We start from the raw sequence: 17431 nt of genomic DNA, 5'->3' as shown, positions 1-17431 counted from the left end.
TCTAAACCCCTCTGAATTTCACTGTATGAATAAAAATACAATTTATTACAAAAATGATATCTTCTTTTGTGTTCCATTAAAGAACGAAAGTCATATGTTTGGAGGGACATGAGGGTGTTACTTTTAGCTGAACTATCCTCTTTAGCCAGAAATTTAACTGAAAGTCCATCTCTACAAGTGTATAAGCTTACAAAGCCTTGATCCATCACACAGAAAATCAACATAAATGTTTGCTTTAATATATGAATGAGAATAAACTTCATTCCTAACATCATAATGACTGACAGTATTATTTTATTTTTTATTTTTTTACAGGACACTAGGTCAGCAGCTGAAGAGCGCTCCCCTGGTGGGTCGTGACTTGTGACCAGGTAACTGCTCATGCACTCCAGCTGCTGTAGAGAAACCCCAGACCACTGCTGTTGTTGTTTGCTCTTTAGTTCCACTGGTGTAAAGGGCTCCTATAAATGAGGGTTTACAAAGTGTGACAGTGCAGCCTGGGTTCTGTTACCTCTCACTCCTCAGACTCATATAACATGTATTGTGAAAATAAACCCTTGCACTAAACAGCACTTCTCTGTCCCAAAGCCAAGCCTGTTCTAGAGCAGCAGCATTTACTTTAGATCCTTTTTTGGATGTACAGTACGACCGAGATGTGTTCATACATTTACCTGTTCAGTTTCAAACTCTACAGTCAAGACAGATGAAATGTCTCCACAGGAAACAGAGTTGTTTTAGGAAACTGCTATGTGTGGTCAATGCCAGGCTATATGTTCAGGTCTTTCAGAAAATGCAAAACGTATCCGTGCCGGGGAGTCCCTGCCTAGTCTCTTCCAGTTCTAATTTCTTACCTTTTTCTTGCTACAGTAGATGTGCCATTTCTTCTCGGCAGGAAGGGCAAACATGGCCTCTCTATGTTTTTCTGTGAGATCCAGCTCATCCTGTGGAGAAGGAGGGAAAAATGTTTTTGTCAACATTGTATTACCATTAAAATGCCTAAAATTTACACTTTAGGTTTCTTATTGTAATATAATCTAAAATAATATTGTGGTACTGAATATGTATTATATTTATGCAAATAAAAAAATAGGTATTAAATAAATTCATAAATACGTACATTTTAGACAGAGACAGACAGAGAGATATAGACAAAAAATATACAAGGAATATAAATGTACAAATGAATTAATTAATAATTAATGAAAAAACAAACAACAAACTGATATTCGATTTGGCAGTGACACACAAACAAGGGCATCCTATCCAGTCAGCAAAAAGACCTGACAAAACCAACATGACTTAAATTCTGGCCATCAGCCTCTGGATATCACTGACCCTCAGGCGGGGTTAATTTCCCACAATCATGTGAGAGATAGAGAGTCCTTGTTTCTTCATGGCCAACAAAAACATTTAGTCATGTAAACCATCAATTAATGCCTGTACAATCCTGTGACCTCCGTACATTCCCATGATGCAGTTCTGGCCTGAGTTGGTCATATTCAGTCCAGATGTTTGGGCACATGTCTATTAACATCATGTTAAAGGCACATTAGACCACTTTAACAGGCTGCATAAGGAAATAATGAGGAAAAAAAGAATGATAAATACAGGCAAATCGTATAATCCAACTAGTATGTACTCATGTATATTTAAGCAGAGATTCTGGAGAGAGAACATCACATCCAGACACCACATCTATTGCAGAAGCAGGCAGGTCCAAAATCTGATCTTGTCCAGACTGTTATCTCATACTTTCTACCTGTTTATGTCTCTGCAGGGAAAACCCTGAAACCTGAGATTTTGTTCTGCTATCCCTCAACATTCACTAAAAGCCATTTAGATAGAAGCAGCTATCTTTCAACTTCATGAGGACTGCTTTCTCACCTCAAACAGACACAAAATCAAAAGCGTGCTAGAAGCATTTTCCTGTTTAATCAAGTCAACATGACACTGATTGATGCCTCAGCTGTGGCTCACTATGAATCCTCAAAGACTCAGCAGGGGACAGGCTGCGTATGGGACGGAGTCTGGCGCATGGAAGTCATCCATGAGCCCATCTGTGCCAATTGCCTGCTGGTCACGCGCTGGTGGGCATGAGACATACAGACATTCTCCTACTCAATGGAGTCTGCAGAGCTAATGAGGGAACATACACTGTCTAACACTCTTTACTGGACCATTAGTAGAGGATACTCGGATTCTCCATATTATGGAGTCCAAGATAAGAACTGATTTACTCCACAAATGGAGGAATGGTAGAGCAAACCAGTGCTCAACTGAAAGAACAAGCATTTTTCTAACTATTCTGATGGGATTTTTTTTTTTTTTTTTTATGAAACCACTTAACAGGCTCGATTTGTGATTTTTGGCCATGTGGGCTTGCATCCATATGAACTCTGTATTAATGTAGCAAAAAATGCAATGGAGATAACCCATAATGGAATGAAAGACTGTTTTAATAAGTTATCCTTAACATGCCTTCCAATATAATGTTTGACAAAACCAAAGACCAGATTTGACTTTCAAAGTGGCTTGTGTCCAATGATCTACAGAATCAAGCCTCAATAGAAAGTTTAATAAAACACATAAACCAAATTAAAGTTAAACTACAATGAGGTCTCTATCTACCTATCCGTCCATCCACCTACATATATACTTAATCATCCATCCAGCCATCCACACACTCAGCCATCTATTCCTCTACCAATCTTTCAACATATCTACCCATCTATCCATTGATCCATCTCCTTATCCATCAATCTACCCACCCATCCATCCACCTACCATTAGGGCTGGGACGATAAATCGATGCAGAATCGATTCGTGCATTGATTCTTAGATTTTCAGAATGCAATCACGATTCCTCTGGCACTCTAATCTAAATCTCTAGAATGCTCATGAAGAAGAGTCCTAAAGAGTGCTTGTGCGTTCAGCTGAGTCATGTAATTTCACTTCATCTTAGAATGCTTTTACGATGCAAGATTAATGTAAACACAGCCCACTGTGAACACCTTTGTAATTCGCTTCAATCTTTTTGAATTTTATGAATGATTATTTTAAAATAAATAAAACAAGGGAAAGCATATGGAGGTCATGGTACAGCACATACCACCAGTTCAGAGAACATGGCATCCAGTTCCTCGGTGGGGGGCATGGGCAGGGTGGGCTCCATGGCTTGCAGTGTGAAGTTGCTGTCATGGCGGATGCGGTAGGTGATCTCGGGATGGTCGCTCTTCTTTAGACAGCAACAGAGTAATGACAGGCCCCGCCCTCCTCGCTTACGTGGGGCCATCATGGCCAAAGGCCCAGCCAGTCAAATGTGTCTCACTTTAGCTATGACCCCCTGTCCAAGAAAAAAAGAAACAAAGAGAGAAAATGAGGAGGGGTGACAAAGGAACAAAAAAAAAAAAACACTGGGGATAATTTCTTAGTTCACTGAAAATATGGACGGATATGCTGAGACAGAGCTCCACACAAAACAACATGACTGAAAATCATACTGTCAACCAGGGCTGTCACATATGATGTGTAATGTATTCAAACTAAAATGTTAATGTATTGAGTATACTCCTGACTAACAGGTTACACTGGACCTCCAACTGAAGACCTGTAGCAATATGCAAAATATCTGTATTGGTGCATAAAATCTCACTGAAATGAATCACAATCAAGGCTTTGGTTATATTTTGCACAGCCACACTAGAATTCATAAGTTTTTGGTCATTCATTTATTAAAGAAGTTCCTATTTTTATTCAGCAAGGATAAATTACATTGATCAAAAACAACAGTAAAACCTTTTACACTGCTACAAATAAAAATGTAAATTAAATGCAGTTATTTTTAACTTTATATTAATCAAAGAATCTTGAAAAACAGTATCAATGATAAGAGAATGACAAGAATTGTTTCTTGAGCAACAAATCAGTACATTAGAATGATTTCTGAAGGATCATGTGACACTAAAGAGTAATTACTACTGAAAATTAAAAAGTAAAAAAATTGCCCTCAAGGGAATAAAATACATGTATAAGATATATATTTAGAAAACAGTTATTTTAAATTGAAGTGATATTTCAGAATATTATTGTTTTTACTTTATTTTTCAATTCAGTGCAGCCTTTGAGATGTTGGATTGTCAATTTGTGTTTGTGCAGTTAGATGACAGCACTGTATGATCTTATTACCCAATACAACACTCACATAAACCTCATTAACTCCAGCAATACACAGCAGCATGATTCAACATGCAAAGCGGTAGGTATACAGAAAAAACAGCTATAAAAGCAATGAGCTATCATTTTACACTATTAGATGCTCTTATATGTGAATTACTTTACAGAAAGAAAACAAACAATTTTGCCACTAAACCTTGTTTATAATGTGCATTACAAGTAATATCCTTAAAGGAGCATTGCGTAGGTTCTGAAATTTCTAACCGTTAGAAGAACTGCAGCCAGTCTCATGCTCGTTCTCAGTGCGCACACTCGTACGAGCACGACCACATCAATCAGGGAAGGCACTTTATTTGGCCTTCCAAAAGTAGACGCATTTAGGAATCTTTAAGATTACTTACAAATAGCAGCAGAACAGCAACACATTTTATGGACAACCGTTTCATGAACCTAGGAGAGGAGGTAATTCTGACGTTGCTACAACAATCTGGCACTTCTAATTATTAGTTATTATTAGTTATTTATAGGCACTTGTTATTAGTTTAAATATTTGCTATTGACTGTTCAAATGTGGAGTTTTGCACGTGTGTGTGCGCATGAGTGCGTGCACGTGAGATAGAGAGAAGGAGAGACTGGGTCACATCACAGTGGAGTCAGCAATCTTAAGTGTCCAAAAACACAACATAATGATCTATAAAAGCATCATATGACCCGTTTAAGTTGTGTACATGTTGATACTTTTTTACTATGACAACAAAAAGATTCTATCTGTAAAGTATATGGAATGCAAAATCTAAGAAGCTTAATATCTCAAAACCGCTCAGAATACAGATAGAAACTTATAATTCCAATTTAAGGTGGCAATTTAAGAGGATCTGTGTCTATCGGTTAAAGGCAACTGCATGAGAATATTGCATTTTAACAGTGGATAAATCAGATTAAGCAAAAATGCTAAAGCAACAAAATTATTTTCATTATTATTTAAATTTAAATATTAGATCTTGATGAATTTCAGCTGTTTGTTTTCTTTTTTACTCTCAACAGTAAACAACTGTTGTTTTTACAAAAACCAAGATAGGGTGGTGTAATATGTGATCTAAAATGGGAAATAATAGTTTTTTGGTTTGAACACCAAAAAGGCCAATCCATGAGCTATACACTGTAAAAAAAAAAAAAAAATCTTGTGACATTTACGGTAAAATACCGTCAGCTGTGTTTGCTAGAACTTCACTTTTAAAAATATGGTAGCAACATTTTAGGTTTTACAGACTTAAATTTCATTAACTGATCTAATCTTAATAAACCAACATATTGAAGTACTAATATCTGTTTTGATCCATTGTAATATATATATATATATTAGGGTGCTCCGATCACGATCGGCCGATGTTAATGCGCATCTCGTCAGTAAAGCCGGTTCTCTAATCAGCCGTTAATTCCATCAGGTGCGTGATTTCACAAAGAGCAGCTGTTACTACACAGAGCCGTTGTTAACTGAGAAGATGCGCAAATAAACGCTGAACATTTACATGGATTTGCGCAGCTTCTCAGTTAACAACGGCTCTGTGTCGTAAAATCACAATATTTTTTACAGTGTAACCACAGTGAAAGTAGTAAATTGTAAAACAGAAATAAATAAAAAAAGTCTAAAATTTGATATTTTATAAAAATATAAAATTTTATTTTAAGAGGCTTTTGCATCTTTTATTTAGAAGACGGTGGAGAACTGACAGGACATTATGAGGATAAAGAAGGGGCGGACCAAAAACAATTATGATTATGAAATTAAAACAACTAATAAAACTAAATAAGACGATTTATCTAACGGAATTGAACAATAATAATACAAAAGAACATTTAACTGAATGCTTATTTACATGCAAGAACATCTGTGAACACTTTGATATTTAAATGAATTAGTGAATAATCTCATTAGGACTGGTGTCTTTGAGAGGAATCTTCAGAACGATTTACTAAAAATCAAATTAAACTTCCAATGCTTTTGAAATCTATAAAGGATATTCTATACGAGTGTGCTTGATTATTGCCTCAGCTTATTAGGTTATAAGGATGCATACACAGTATCCATTTAAAAAAAACAGTTTTGTCAGCATTTTGTTATGATATAACATGTCTGATTAGAGAAAAAAGTCTGATGCCAGAAAAGCTACAGTAGAAAACATCGGTCATGTTAATGAAAAATATAAGTAAATTAGTATGAATGCAACGAACCTTCAACTGTATTCTCAAAGAAAGTAAACTCATTCAACTCAAACAAGATTTAAATGTAAAACCAAGGCTCACAGATGAGAAAGAGAAAAAAGGAAGGAAGGAAGGAAGGAAGACAGGAGGAAACTCCTCTGCGTTTTTTTTTTTTTTTCTCGGAGCGCTGAAATGAATGATTCACTTGGCCATGTCAACAATCTGGATGTTCACACTAACACAGCCTTGTGTGATTTTTTTCCCCAATGTGGAAGAGAATCTCAATTCTCACACTGTAACTATTTATCAGCGATAACCCAGCAGACCAGACACAGCTGTTCTCAAGGCTGGGAATTTTCTCACCATGGGTTTATTTCTTGGTGTGAAAATAGCTCCGGCCTGACCAGTTGGACCAACGATCAGTGGGCAAGGACCACACACTTCACACCATAAGAATGGATACCATGTCTATTATTAGATCACCTTGAAATTAAAAACAACATAAACTGCGTCTTGGTTTGTGGTATTTTAGGTTGCTTATTTTCAAATTTTTACATGACAGCAAGCTTTGAGAACCAAGATATTCTCAGCAACATTTATTCATTTAGCAGATTAGTGAATCTCATGAAAACATGCCCACATCACGTCACATAATTTTTTTTATTTACTTATTTATTTGTGATTTTTTTTTGGTTTGTTTTGTTTTTAAGTGAATAATGCAAGCACACAGTATCCCAGTATATCATTAACAAGTGGAAGATTTTAATCGTGCGGCTGCTAGATGTCCTTGTTCACAAGGTCTGATCCAAACTATGATCCACAAACACCGCTAAGCAAATATTCTCTTCCTTTATTCAAAACACATACAATGCAGGAGCTTATATGACAAATGTCAAAATAAAAACTGGTAATTCAAATCCCATTTTGGGAGCAAAATAATCTTTACAACCTGGGAAACCCCTGAAATGTAAACATCTTTATAAAAAATAAAAAATAAAAAGACTAGTGCAGGAAAGTTATTATTACAAAACCAACAAATGTGTGAACGTATAAAAAAAACAACAGTCGGCTCCTCATCTTTCAGCTCATTTGCTTATGGGTCACCACAGTCTGTACCGAGACAGGTGACTCAAACATTTACAACTAAAATAGTAATAGAATCAGCAGCTAGCCTAAATGAAAGCAAATATGTTTTATGAACTCAACATTTTATCCTAAAAAAAAAACAATATCTTTCCCGAAGCCCAACTGAAATAAGTCTCGCTGTGCTTGTAAAAGACATAAAACTGTTGTATAAGCTTGTATAAGTTGTATAAGCTTGTATTTTCTATATGGATGTCTGTCAACTGAAAAAAAAAAGCCTGTTTAACAAATTCAGGCAACTACAACTCAAGTCAATTTCATTTGACATGCATCCCTGAGAGTGTTGTAGTAGTTACCTAAATCTATAACTATTTAAAAAAGGTTAGGGTTTAACCCTAACCCTAACCCTGTTAATTGAAATAAAGCTGAAATAAAATATAAAAGTAAAAAACTTAAACTTAGAAAAAAAAACTTAGAATGGTTAACATTAACTCACAGCATTAAGCACTTGTCCAGATACTCCCAGCATCCTTTTCGAAAGCAATTCAGATAAATTGTTGGAGGGGAATGGTATCAAGTTCTGCGAACCTTGTACCGTCTCTATTAGAGGTCAGTCCCAGGAGACAAAAATCAAGGTCTACCCACGGCAAGACCAATATTTCACTACAAAAAACATGCATATATCAGTTATAAAAGCATATAGTGATTATAAAAGTGAATCCTGACAACAAGCACATTCAAGAAAAGTGGAAGGGAACATCTGAAGGAAGGTAAATCTCAAGCAGTGTGCATGTCCGTGCAGCAACTGGCATGAAAATGACTACATAACCCACTTGTCTTATGTAATATCTCTCTCTGTCATACACCAGTGGAGCTAATCCACGAGAGCCCGGCCCTCATATGTCCGTGCTCCACCCTGGTGGCCAGGCCTCTTTATGTAAGCAAATTTCGATCTTTATGAATGACTGTATTGATCCTGACCCAAGAAGCAATTCCCATGCTGGATCATGAGTCAGGGAATTAAGGGAATTCATCAAAATCAGGAAGCACGTTTACACTTCTTTAGCACATTTCAAACGAATGGTTTCAAGAATGAAAGTTGAGAGCAAACATGATACAATGGGGAAAAAATATATGCACACTTCAGAAAAGGGATGTTACTTCTGTAGATGCCACTTGGTTTGACACTTGATATCTGCAGTGACATTCAGACATATTAAATGTGACTTCAGTGTTCAAAAGTGACCTTTTTTGTGGCCACTGTACATTTGATCCTTCTCTGAATAGCATTGTGGCATGTTTAGGGCATCAGCTTGCTGCTTATATACTAACAGTCATTCAAATCAGGACATCTGATGACTAGAACTTGAACAATGGCAGGATGTTGATTGCTTTTATACGCTATGACAGAAGGGTTCGGTTTGCCTTGAAGAGCTATGAAATGAAAAAAATCTTATTATCCTCAATCTACACACAGATCGTAAGATAAATAAACTAAAAGTAGAAACTGAAATTTCAAGTTTCGCACAAATATTGGTAACGTGGTCATCAACACTTCCACCACTTCAGATCACAGAGCTCTTTGTCTTCAGTTGTCGTCAGTATGTCTGTCTAGCTTGTTGTTGCTTTTCACTGCAAACAGCTGAATGGGGAGGAGACCGGATCACTATTTGTTTATCGGTCAATCGCCAATGGAATGAACAATCTTACATGCATAGCTTGCAAGTAAAGCATTCTAAAGATTATTAAAATATGTGCATTTTTTAAATACAGTACATGGAAAGACAAGTGTGCCTGTTTCAGCTTTGTGTTGCTTTAAAGAGTTGTAATCGCTTTCATTAACAGTCTCACCGCATTTAAAGCACCATCTAAAGATTTTGGGCGGCTGAATTAGTAAAAGAGAGGGTTCTCAAAGAGGCACACAACTCAAGTGATGTCATGGGAAATGTACTGCTCATGGGTAATTTGCATTTTCTTTCTCTGCTGGTGCGACGGTTATAATAGGAACAAGATATTTGAATATGTAGTCTTAAAATAATTTACATTTGTTTAAATTTGAAATGTCAATAAATATGCATTACATTGATCAAAGTGACAGAAAAGTCATTGTTTCACTGTAAAATAAATTGTTACATAATATAATTTTAAAAATGATTTCTAATTATTAAAGAATCTTAAAAATATATATATCAAAATTCCATAGAAATATTCAACAGATAGAATGTGTGACTAGAGTAATGGTTGCTGAAAATTCAGTTTTGCAATCAGAGAAATAAAAGTACATTTGTAATAATAGAAAAGCTATTTTAAATTGCTATAATATTTCACAAAAATCCCAAACTTTTGAACAGTAGCATTCTAATGCTATTCGATTGCAAAGAGTATATTGAAGGCCTTCAAAGACAGTCCTAAGATACTGCGCCTTTAAACCAAACCAGCACTAATGCATACATCCCAGAGCAAACATCTCTCAAGCACTGGAGCTCCATAATAACATAATTGCACTGCAATTGTGTGGACAGATGAAGCAGGATTTTGAGGTCCCATGATGTAGCCAACAGTCATATCTCTTCCAGGATATGACCTAAAGAGCTCTTACCCTAGGGAAGACAACAGCACTTTAACAACAGACCTCAGTGAATAATCTAATGAGTGTGTGGCTGTTAGTCTGTCTTTCCTTATTTTCTCTGTGACATTTTCTCCCCCTGTGCCATTTATCTTGTGCCCGTCTCATCTGCACTGAAAAAAATCCATCTTCATCAGTGCTCTGATATCAAACACAGTCATGAAACTAACTCTAAACCAACAGCTCCATAGGCTTGAGACATTGTCTGTAATTTTTTCTGCCTCTCTCTCATTAAAAGCTAATCCATAACTCTGGAAGCCTTGATCACTGGGCCGGCAGAAGAGTGAATGGGTTTCCATTTTAGAGTTTACATAATGGAGGTCATTCAGTGCAGCTCTCAGGCCAGTCTAGGACCAGCTACAAAACAAATCCTGGCCTTTGGTCTGTCATCCCGCAGTCAAAAGCCAATGTTCCTAATGGCAAGTTACAGTATTGATCCCTGCTGACCTAATCAAAGTGATTCTAAATCTGTTATTGGCATGTGCGAGATTCATCCACCATGTGAGTGAGTGAAGTGACCAAGTGGCCAAGTATGGTGTCCCATACTCATAATTTGTGCTCTGTATTTATCCCATCCAAGTGCACACACACAGTAGTGAACACACACACACATAGTGAACACACACCCGGAGCAGCGGGCAGCCACGTGCTGTGGCACCCGGGGAGCAGTTCGGGGGTTCATTGTTGTGTGAATGTCATAAAACTTAGCCAACTTAAGTCCCTTTCACACTGCCATTCCGGCAAATATATGGGTAAAGTGTTCCGGCAATTGTTCCCGGGTCGCTAGATTTTGCACTTTCACACTGCCAGTGATTACCCGGGATATGTGCGTGCTTTCACACACAACTCATAAAGATACCATAACGACACATGACATCAGGGCGTGACGTGTAATGTACGAGTCGAAAACATTAGGCACGTTATACTTTCACTGAAGCAAGCAAAGGATCTCGGCGTCAGCGCGGAAAGTGAGGAACTAACTGATCTCTGCTTCACTACAGTTTGCACATATTTTTTCGGCGCGAACATTGATCTTCCTTCAAAACAGCCAGTAAAAGAGTCACGCGATAACGCGTGTCATCACTTCGACACAGCATTAGATTTGGCTTTTGTTCACACAGCGTCCCGGGTTGAACCTGGCAATGTTACTAGGTCCCTGACCCGGGTTCAATGCCGGAATCAATCCCGGGACGTGGTTGCTTTCACACAGAAGGTGACCCGGCAATGTTCCGGCAATATGCCGGGTCCGACGTGCAGTGTGAAAGGGAATTTAGAGAACATAAAACTAATGTAACTGTCGTATTTTGCATGAACATACAAGATTAATTGGAAAAAAACAACAATAATAAATGTAGACATTTTGTATATTTAGTTTAAATATAATTTTATTTAAGAGAGAAAATATTAAGATTCTCATCTATGCATTTATTAAATCATGCAAGATAACCTAAAAATGTCATAAAACTACAACAAAAAAACAAGTCACGTCAAACACCCACATATGACCATTATCTAGCCTATGTTCCTGTTAAGTTAGATAGAGAGTAAGCATGTTGTTAATACCAGATGCCGTATAGCCACATTTAAGCTCACTTGGGCTATATGTTTGATCAATAACATCAAGACAGTAGGAGGGTTATCCCAAAGGAGTCATATGCCGCACCTCTTGGGGATTCAAGCACTTAGAAAAAACAAGAAAGGCAACTAAAGAGGAAAGATGCAAAAATGTTGTCTATCAGGCAGGCAAGTCGAATAGTTTTCCAAACACAGACCCCTGACCCACTTCATTCCATAGCCTCATTTAAAGCCAGAATCCCCAGATTCACACTCCTCCAGAGTCCAGAAAACCAGTGTTATCCAGCTGACGCTCACTGTCTGCAGTTGTCAGGCACGTTTGTGATTCAGCAGCCTGCATTACATGTGCTAATCCCATGGTTTCAGTACTGGGGATTGCGGTCGAGCGTAGTACATAATGAGTTTCCCTGAGCTCAACATTGATTGGACAAGCAAATATTAAATCACACATGCTGATATTGGGTTATCAGGTATTAATAAAGCACCATTCAAATGTCCCCATGGTGATGATCACAATGCAAAATTATACTGAAAAGGACAAAAGATACTGTCTCAAAAAAGATACACTCTTAAAAGTAAAGGTTTACACACACACAAAATACACATACACATGCATAGATGTCTAACCTCTGACCCACATCCAACTAATACAGATGAGTACATAAAAAATGGACAAACATAAATCAAAAGGTACAGTAACAAATTAGATGAAGAAATCATTCACAGTTTGTTTATGTATAGCTGATTAAATATGTAATTGTGTCACATGGCACACCCACAGGAAAAATGCACACCAGTCTCATTCCATTCATAACACTTCCTCAGTTGAGATCAGAACTTTACGGCTGTTCACCTGACTCACTTAGATAAGGGCCTGGGACGAAAAAGACAAAGGCACACACACTAGTTCATCTGAGGCTAAAGGGCAAGTATGTATCTTCACATGGCAACCCACACAACAAACTTTAACACAGCTACACTAGCTGAGAAAAACAGAAACAAACATCCTAAAATGTCTTCACATTTTTGTTTTCTCTAAATCAAGCACGCTCACCTCTCAGAAAGGCATGTCAGGAGCACATAGTCGCGTGAAATCCAGAAAGTGAGAGCTTTGTTGATCTCAGCCCTGAATGCTGCGGTGTGGGAAGCACGCAGACCACAACGGCTCATACATCTCTCACCATCAAATCTGGTCCTGAAATAGCCAGCCAAACTCCCTCTACTCCACAAGATCAACACAAAAATGAATCTTCGAAACAGCTCGGTCTCCGGTTTAATTCTCCACTGGATTTACAGTATAAGCAGTCGGAATATTTTAATATCTGACTACAACTGTAAGCTTGAGCTCAGAGTCTGAATAAGTGCACCATCCACACTCACACACAGACAGACAGATGTTCCCGGTCTGAGTAGGACCACCTCTTCCTGTACACCACACCTCCTTTCTGCACTGTCCAATGGGAGAGCAGTAAAGTTTCACTCTGCCCTCAAGTCACAGAGCTGATAAGTGTACAGTGACAAATAGATTTGAAATGTTAGAGGAAAACAATAACATGGATTATGAACAAATCACTAATCTAGTATTGTGCTTGCTAAGCAGTATTAACAAACAAACAAAATGAATAATATATATATATATATATATATATATATATATATATATATATTTTTTTTTTTTTTTTTTTTTTTTTACAAATAATTTATTTAAAAAAAAAACATTAAAAAAAAAACTAAAAAACACTTGCCTTGAAAATTTTGCCCTGACTGGAATAAATAAAGTGTGTAAGTTGAAGAAATAAAAGTACTTAAAAGGACTTAAAATTATGTAAAATAAAATATTTTAGAACAAAAAACTAATAAAAATGATAGAACCCTTTACAAAATTACTAAAACTAAAATAAAAAAAATACAAAACTCAAAATATAAAAAAACTAAAGCGAACTCAAAATATTAATAAATACTATAATAGTACATTACTAAAATTGCTAAGGAAACTGTCATTGTTACTGAACTATTAATGTTACAGACATTAATAACTGAGACGGAGGTGTGCTATTACTTTCTAAGCAATCTCACTTAGGATTAGGGTTGGGTACCGAAACCTATATAACTGGTATGTCCTAAAAGAGAATTAGAATGCAGATTTCATTGCCACTTTAATGCATGAGTGATTTATTGAAATATTTGTACTCAGGTTCTCTGAAACAGACGTAAGACGAATCATCACCGGAACCGCACATAACAAATTATTTCCCTACTGAAAAAATACCTGTGAACGCAATTCGGAAAGCTCTTATAATACAAATCCAACATATCTTTGTAGTAATGCGAGTGTCCATGTTGTTTTCACATTTCGACTTCAAAGCACAACTCGATAAATAAGACCATCTGAGGAGTATGCAAATGCAGTAAATACACTTGCTCTGATGCAACATGCTACCGTTAAATAGCTAAGCAAAAAAAGCTTAAATTAAAATGCTTAAGCTAAACTCCCCTTGTAATGACTTGCGATGAGAAGTGTTTCTAAACCTGTTAAAGAACATTATAAAGTTTTTATTCCAGAACACCAGTCTATTGCTTCCTTTTGAGCTCTCATGTGGCTTCTTTGTCAGAGATTGAGGCAGAAAATAATTTTGATACTGTAAAAAAAAAAAAAAGGCTATGTCGATTAGCAATGGATTATAAATATACTTAATTATTATGCAAATCCCAGAGATGGCTTGAATAACACAGATAAACTAGCAGTCGAGTGTGTCTTTGTTTTATCATTCAATCAAAACATTTCCATCCATTTCCGGTTTGCGAACTTATCGTTTGAATTAACAGGTTCTTCTTAGTGAACCTGTTGAACCAGTTCACACAAATGACTTGAATTATTCACTGAACACTGAACCGAGAACCGTTTCTTTCGGACATGTCCAATATGAGAACCGATAAACTGATGAAAATTTACAAATGCGTGATTCAGTGTGAAGCTACCGAACAGATCATGATTGACTACGATGACTGACAGCATGGCTAAACCAAACTGGTTTTTTTTGGACAACTTATTTTGTGGTATTAATGTTATGAGCGCGGGTAAACCGACGACTTGAAAGAAGGGCAATCTGGCATAACATACGTCTATTTAATAACAATAGAACGGTTTTTCACTGGCCAAAGCTGGTGCCAATATTTAGATATCAGGGCAGCCAATAGCCAATATATAATGTCGATTTTTTTGGCCGATTTTCTTTTTTACCCCATTCATCTCATAAAAGTGAGTTTGAGCAAACTGTTATTGCAGATAGTAGTAGTAGCCCAATTTAAAGTAATAAAACATGGCTCAAAAATTAAGGACCTTTTCAAAACAGTTCTGAAGCACGCTTTTGTTTCTGTTTACTGACAGACACCAGTGTTTCCCACAGACCGCTAATTAATTCTCTGCCAGCAGGAGGTGCTGTTGGAGCAGAGATGGGAGATATAGCGGTTTGCCCAGTAACGGCTGTTATAAGCGCTGCTCACAAATGGCATTACAGGAAAAATGGAAAAAAATTATAATATTGACAATATTGGATATTGTTGGACCTACACACACATTTAATGAGGAAAGTAAATGTGAATAACCTGCCATTAGCTGAAGCTGTGTGTGAACAAGCCGCTGCTGCAGAGTATGAACTGCTCCGTCTTTCACTCAGCTTCACTCAGTTTCCAATATTAATGAGACATTAATGGGGCTAATGGCCAATCTATCCTGCTTTGGGCAAATAATGAATTAAAAAATAAGTAGTGGATCAGGCACAGGTACAGTTTTAAAAGTTACAATTTGGCACCAGTATCTTAAAAATCCAAACAATGTTAACAAATGTTAATGTTTATTGCCATTTTTTTTCTGACCTTCTGTAGCAAAGCATTACAGAGCTCTCAGGCATTCCATGCAAATAGGCCTTGGCTTTCCAAATAAATAAATCAAAGTTTTTAGTACTGGATTAAAAAAAAAAAACATTCCATTTTTACATGATTTGTTATTTGCAACGCATTTTGACTTTTTAATTGTTTTTTTTAGTTACAATTTACGAATTAAATTGTGACGAGCAAAAATAAACAATTCTGTCAATATTGGTTATAAATACTGAACTTCATCATTGAGCAGCTATCGGTTAACATTCACCAACTGAAAATTTATAGGATGGTTTCAAAGTATGAACAAGTTATTACATTTTGATTAAATATTTTTTTTCTTATTAATGTACATTAATAAAATAATCCACAATAAGACCAGAAACATGTTTTAAGAAAGTAAATATGGTTTTCATTTCATGTTGACTTAAACTGACATTGCCACAGATGATGTCTGGTCAGTGGTCACATACTGTTATCTTAACAAGAACTGATTGATCATTCAGTTAGCATCACCCATATCACTCCAGCAACTGATTAATCACTAGTTAACGTCACTCAATTGATCTCCATCATCCAATCAGCTTTGTTCTTCCACAAAGACACTCACAAAAACACGTACACAATGTCTGGTTGCATTCCTAGAGCACTCTGTTTCAGATACGAAATGCCATTATTTTCCAGAATACTACTCGGAAGCAATAATGAAAGTCTTGGTTTCCAAGAGAAGATCAAATTTCCTCTGTTTAAAGGACATGAAATAGAGTGCATCTGGCTCTTTCCCCTTCTATGCTGACCACAGGTCAGCGAGGTCAGGTTAGGTTCATCGGCAGGAAGTGTAGGTACCACTAATGGTGATGTGTTCCTGTCGACAACAGTTATTGATCATGAACTTTGCTCTTTGCATCAGTGGAGCAGACAAATACATTCACTTCACTGCATTAGCACAACAACATCTTCCATCTGAGGTCAGAGTCCATACCAATTTTGTTAACATTAACATTTTTTAATAGAATATCTAACTGCAATATCTTGGTTATATATTGGAACATCTCTATTTACTGACTACAAATGCTTTCCTGAAGGAAACAGCAGTGTTATCAAAGCAACAAAAGAACACTCATTAATGCATTGGCTGAAATGCACCAGAGACAAATCTTGTTTTCTATCAGCTCTGCATCAAAACATAATGTGGTTTTTGTGCCTATGCAGTGTCGAAGACACTCTGTATGCAACAAGATCAATTGCAATTCCGAATTCAATATTACTGACATCACTGCAGTGTTACATTTTGATTAAAAATATATTAACAAGGGAAATTTAAAATGTAATTCATAAATTAGGTGGTAGAAATTAAGATTAATTTAAAAAAATTGTAGTACAAAATTATTTGAATACAAATTTTGTGCACTTAAATGAACAACAAAAAGCTGACAATGATGAAACAAATTGACTTATTATTTTAAAATGTCAAGAAAATGACATTAAGATGATATTTTAAAATTGCCAGGTTTATAAAAGCGTTTACTTTGCAAGCACTGGAATTAAACTACATTTTTTACTGCCATATTAGCATCAAATTCTATAATTTATTGCAATATAAAATAAAATAAAATTATTTTTGCATGTTTGGTGATGCTAGTGCAAAATAAATTACATATTACAAATATGGGAACTCTTGCGGACCTTTGCACTTACAGTTGCTTACCATCATCACAGCACCAGCCTTTAATTACCACAAATCTGACCTCCTGACTGTGACAATGGGAAACTATTTCACTGTTTTTACTTTCTTTCTTCCATCAGTGCAGCTCAAAATGCAAAGCATGTGATCAGATTTCAACACACATATGATAAAGAACCTGATTTGATTCTTCAGGCATAAGGTGTGTC

The 17431-nt window shown here is 36.4% G+C and overlaps 1 protein-coding gene across 2 annotated transcripts; it reads right to left on the bottom strand.

Annotated features, from left to right (window-relative positions):
• Positions 1-789: 789 nt before the first annotated feature.
• Positions 790-13055, bottom strand: LOC113098961 (disheveled-associated activator of morphogenesis 1-like). 2 transcript variants are annotated; one of them, XM_026264004.1, is made up of 3 exons: positions 12714-13055; positions 3110-3343; positions 790-941 (listed from the first exon to the last, which is right to left on the bottom strand). In XM_026264004.1, exons 2-3 carry the CDS (start codon positions 3293-3295, stop codon positions 840-842), a joined length of 288 nt encoding a protein of 95 aa, XP_026119789.1. In that variant the 5' UTR covers positions 3296-3343; positions 12714-13055; the 3' UTR covers positions 790-839. The 2 variants fall into 2 exon arrangements, with proteins under 2 accessions (XP_026119789.1, XP_026119790.1); XM_026264005.1 differs by lacking the exon at positions 12714-13055 and adding an exon at positions 7955-8261.
• Between the last annotated feature and the right edge of the window lie 4376 nt (positions 13056-17431).

Source organism: Carassius auratus, unplaced genomic scaffold (assembly GCF_003368295.1).
Source record: "Carassius auratus strain Wakin unplaced genomic scaffold, ASM336829v1 scaf_tig00216785, whole genome shotgun sequence".
Lineage (NCBI taxonomy): Eukaryota > Metazoa > Chordata > Actinopteri > Cypriniformes > Cyprinidae > Carassius > Carassius auratus.
Note: the sequence above shows the minus strand (reverse complement) of the source record. Positions and strands in the feature narration are given on the sequence as shown.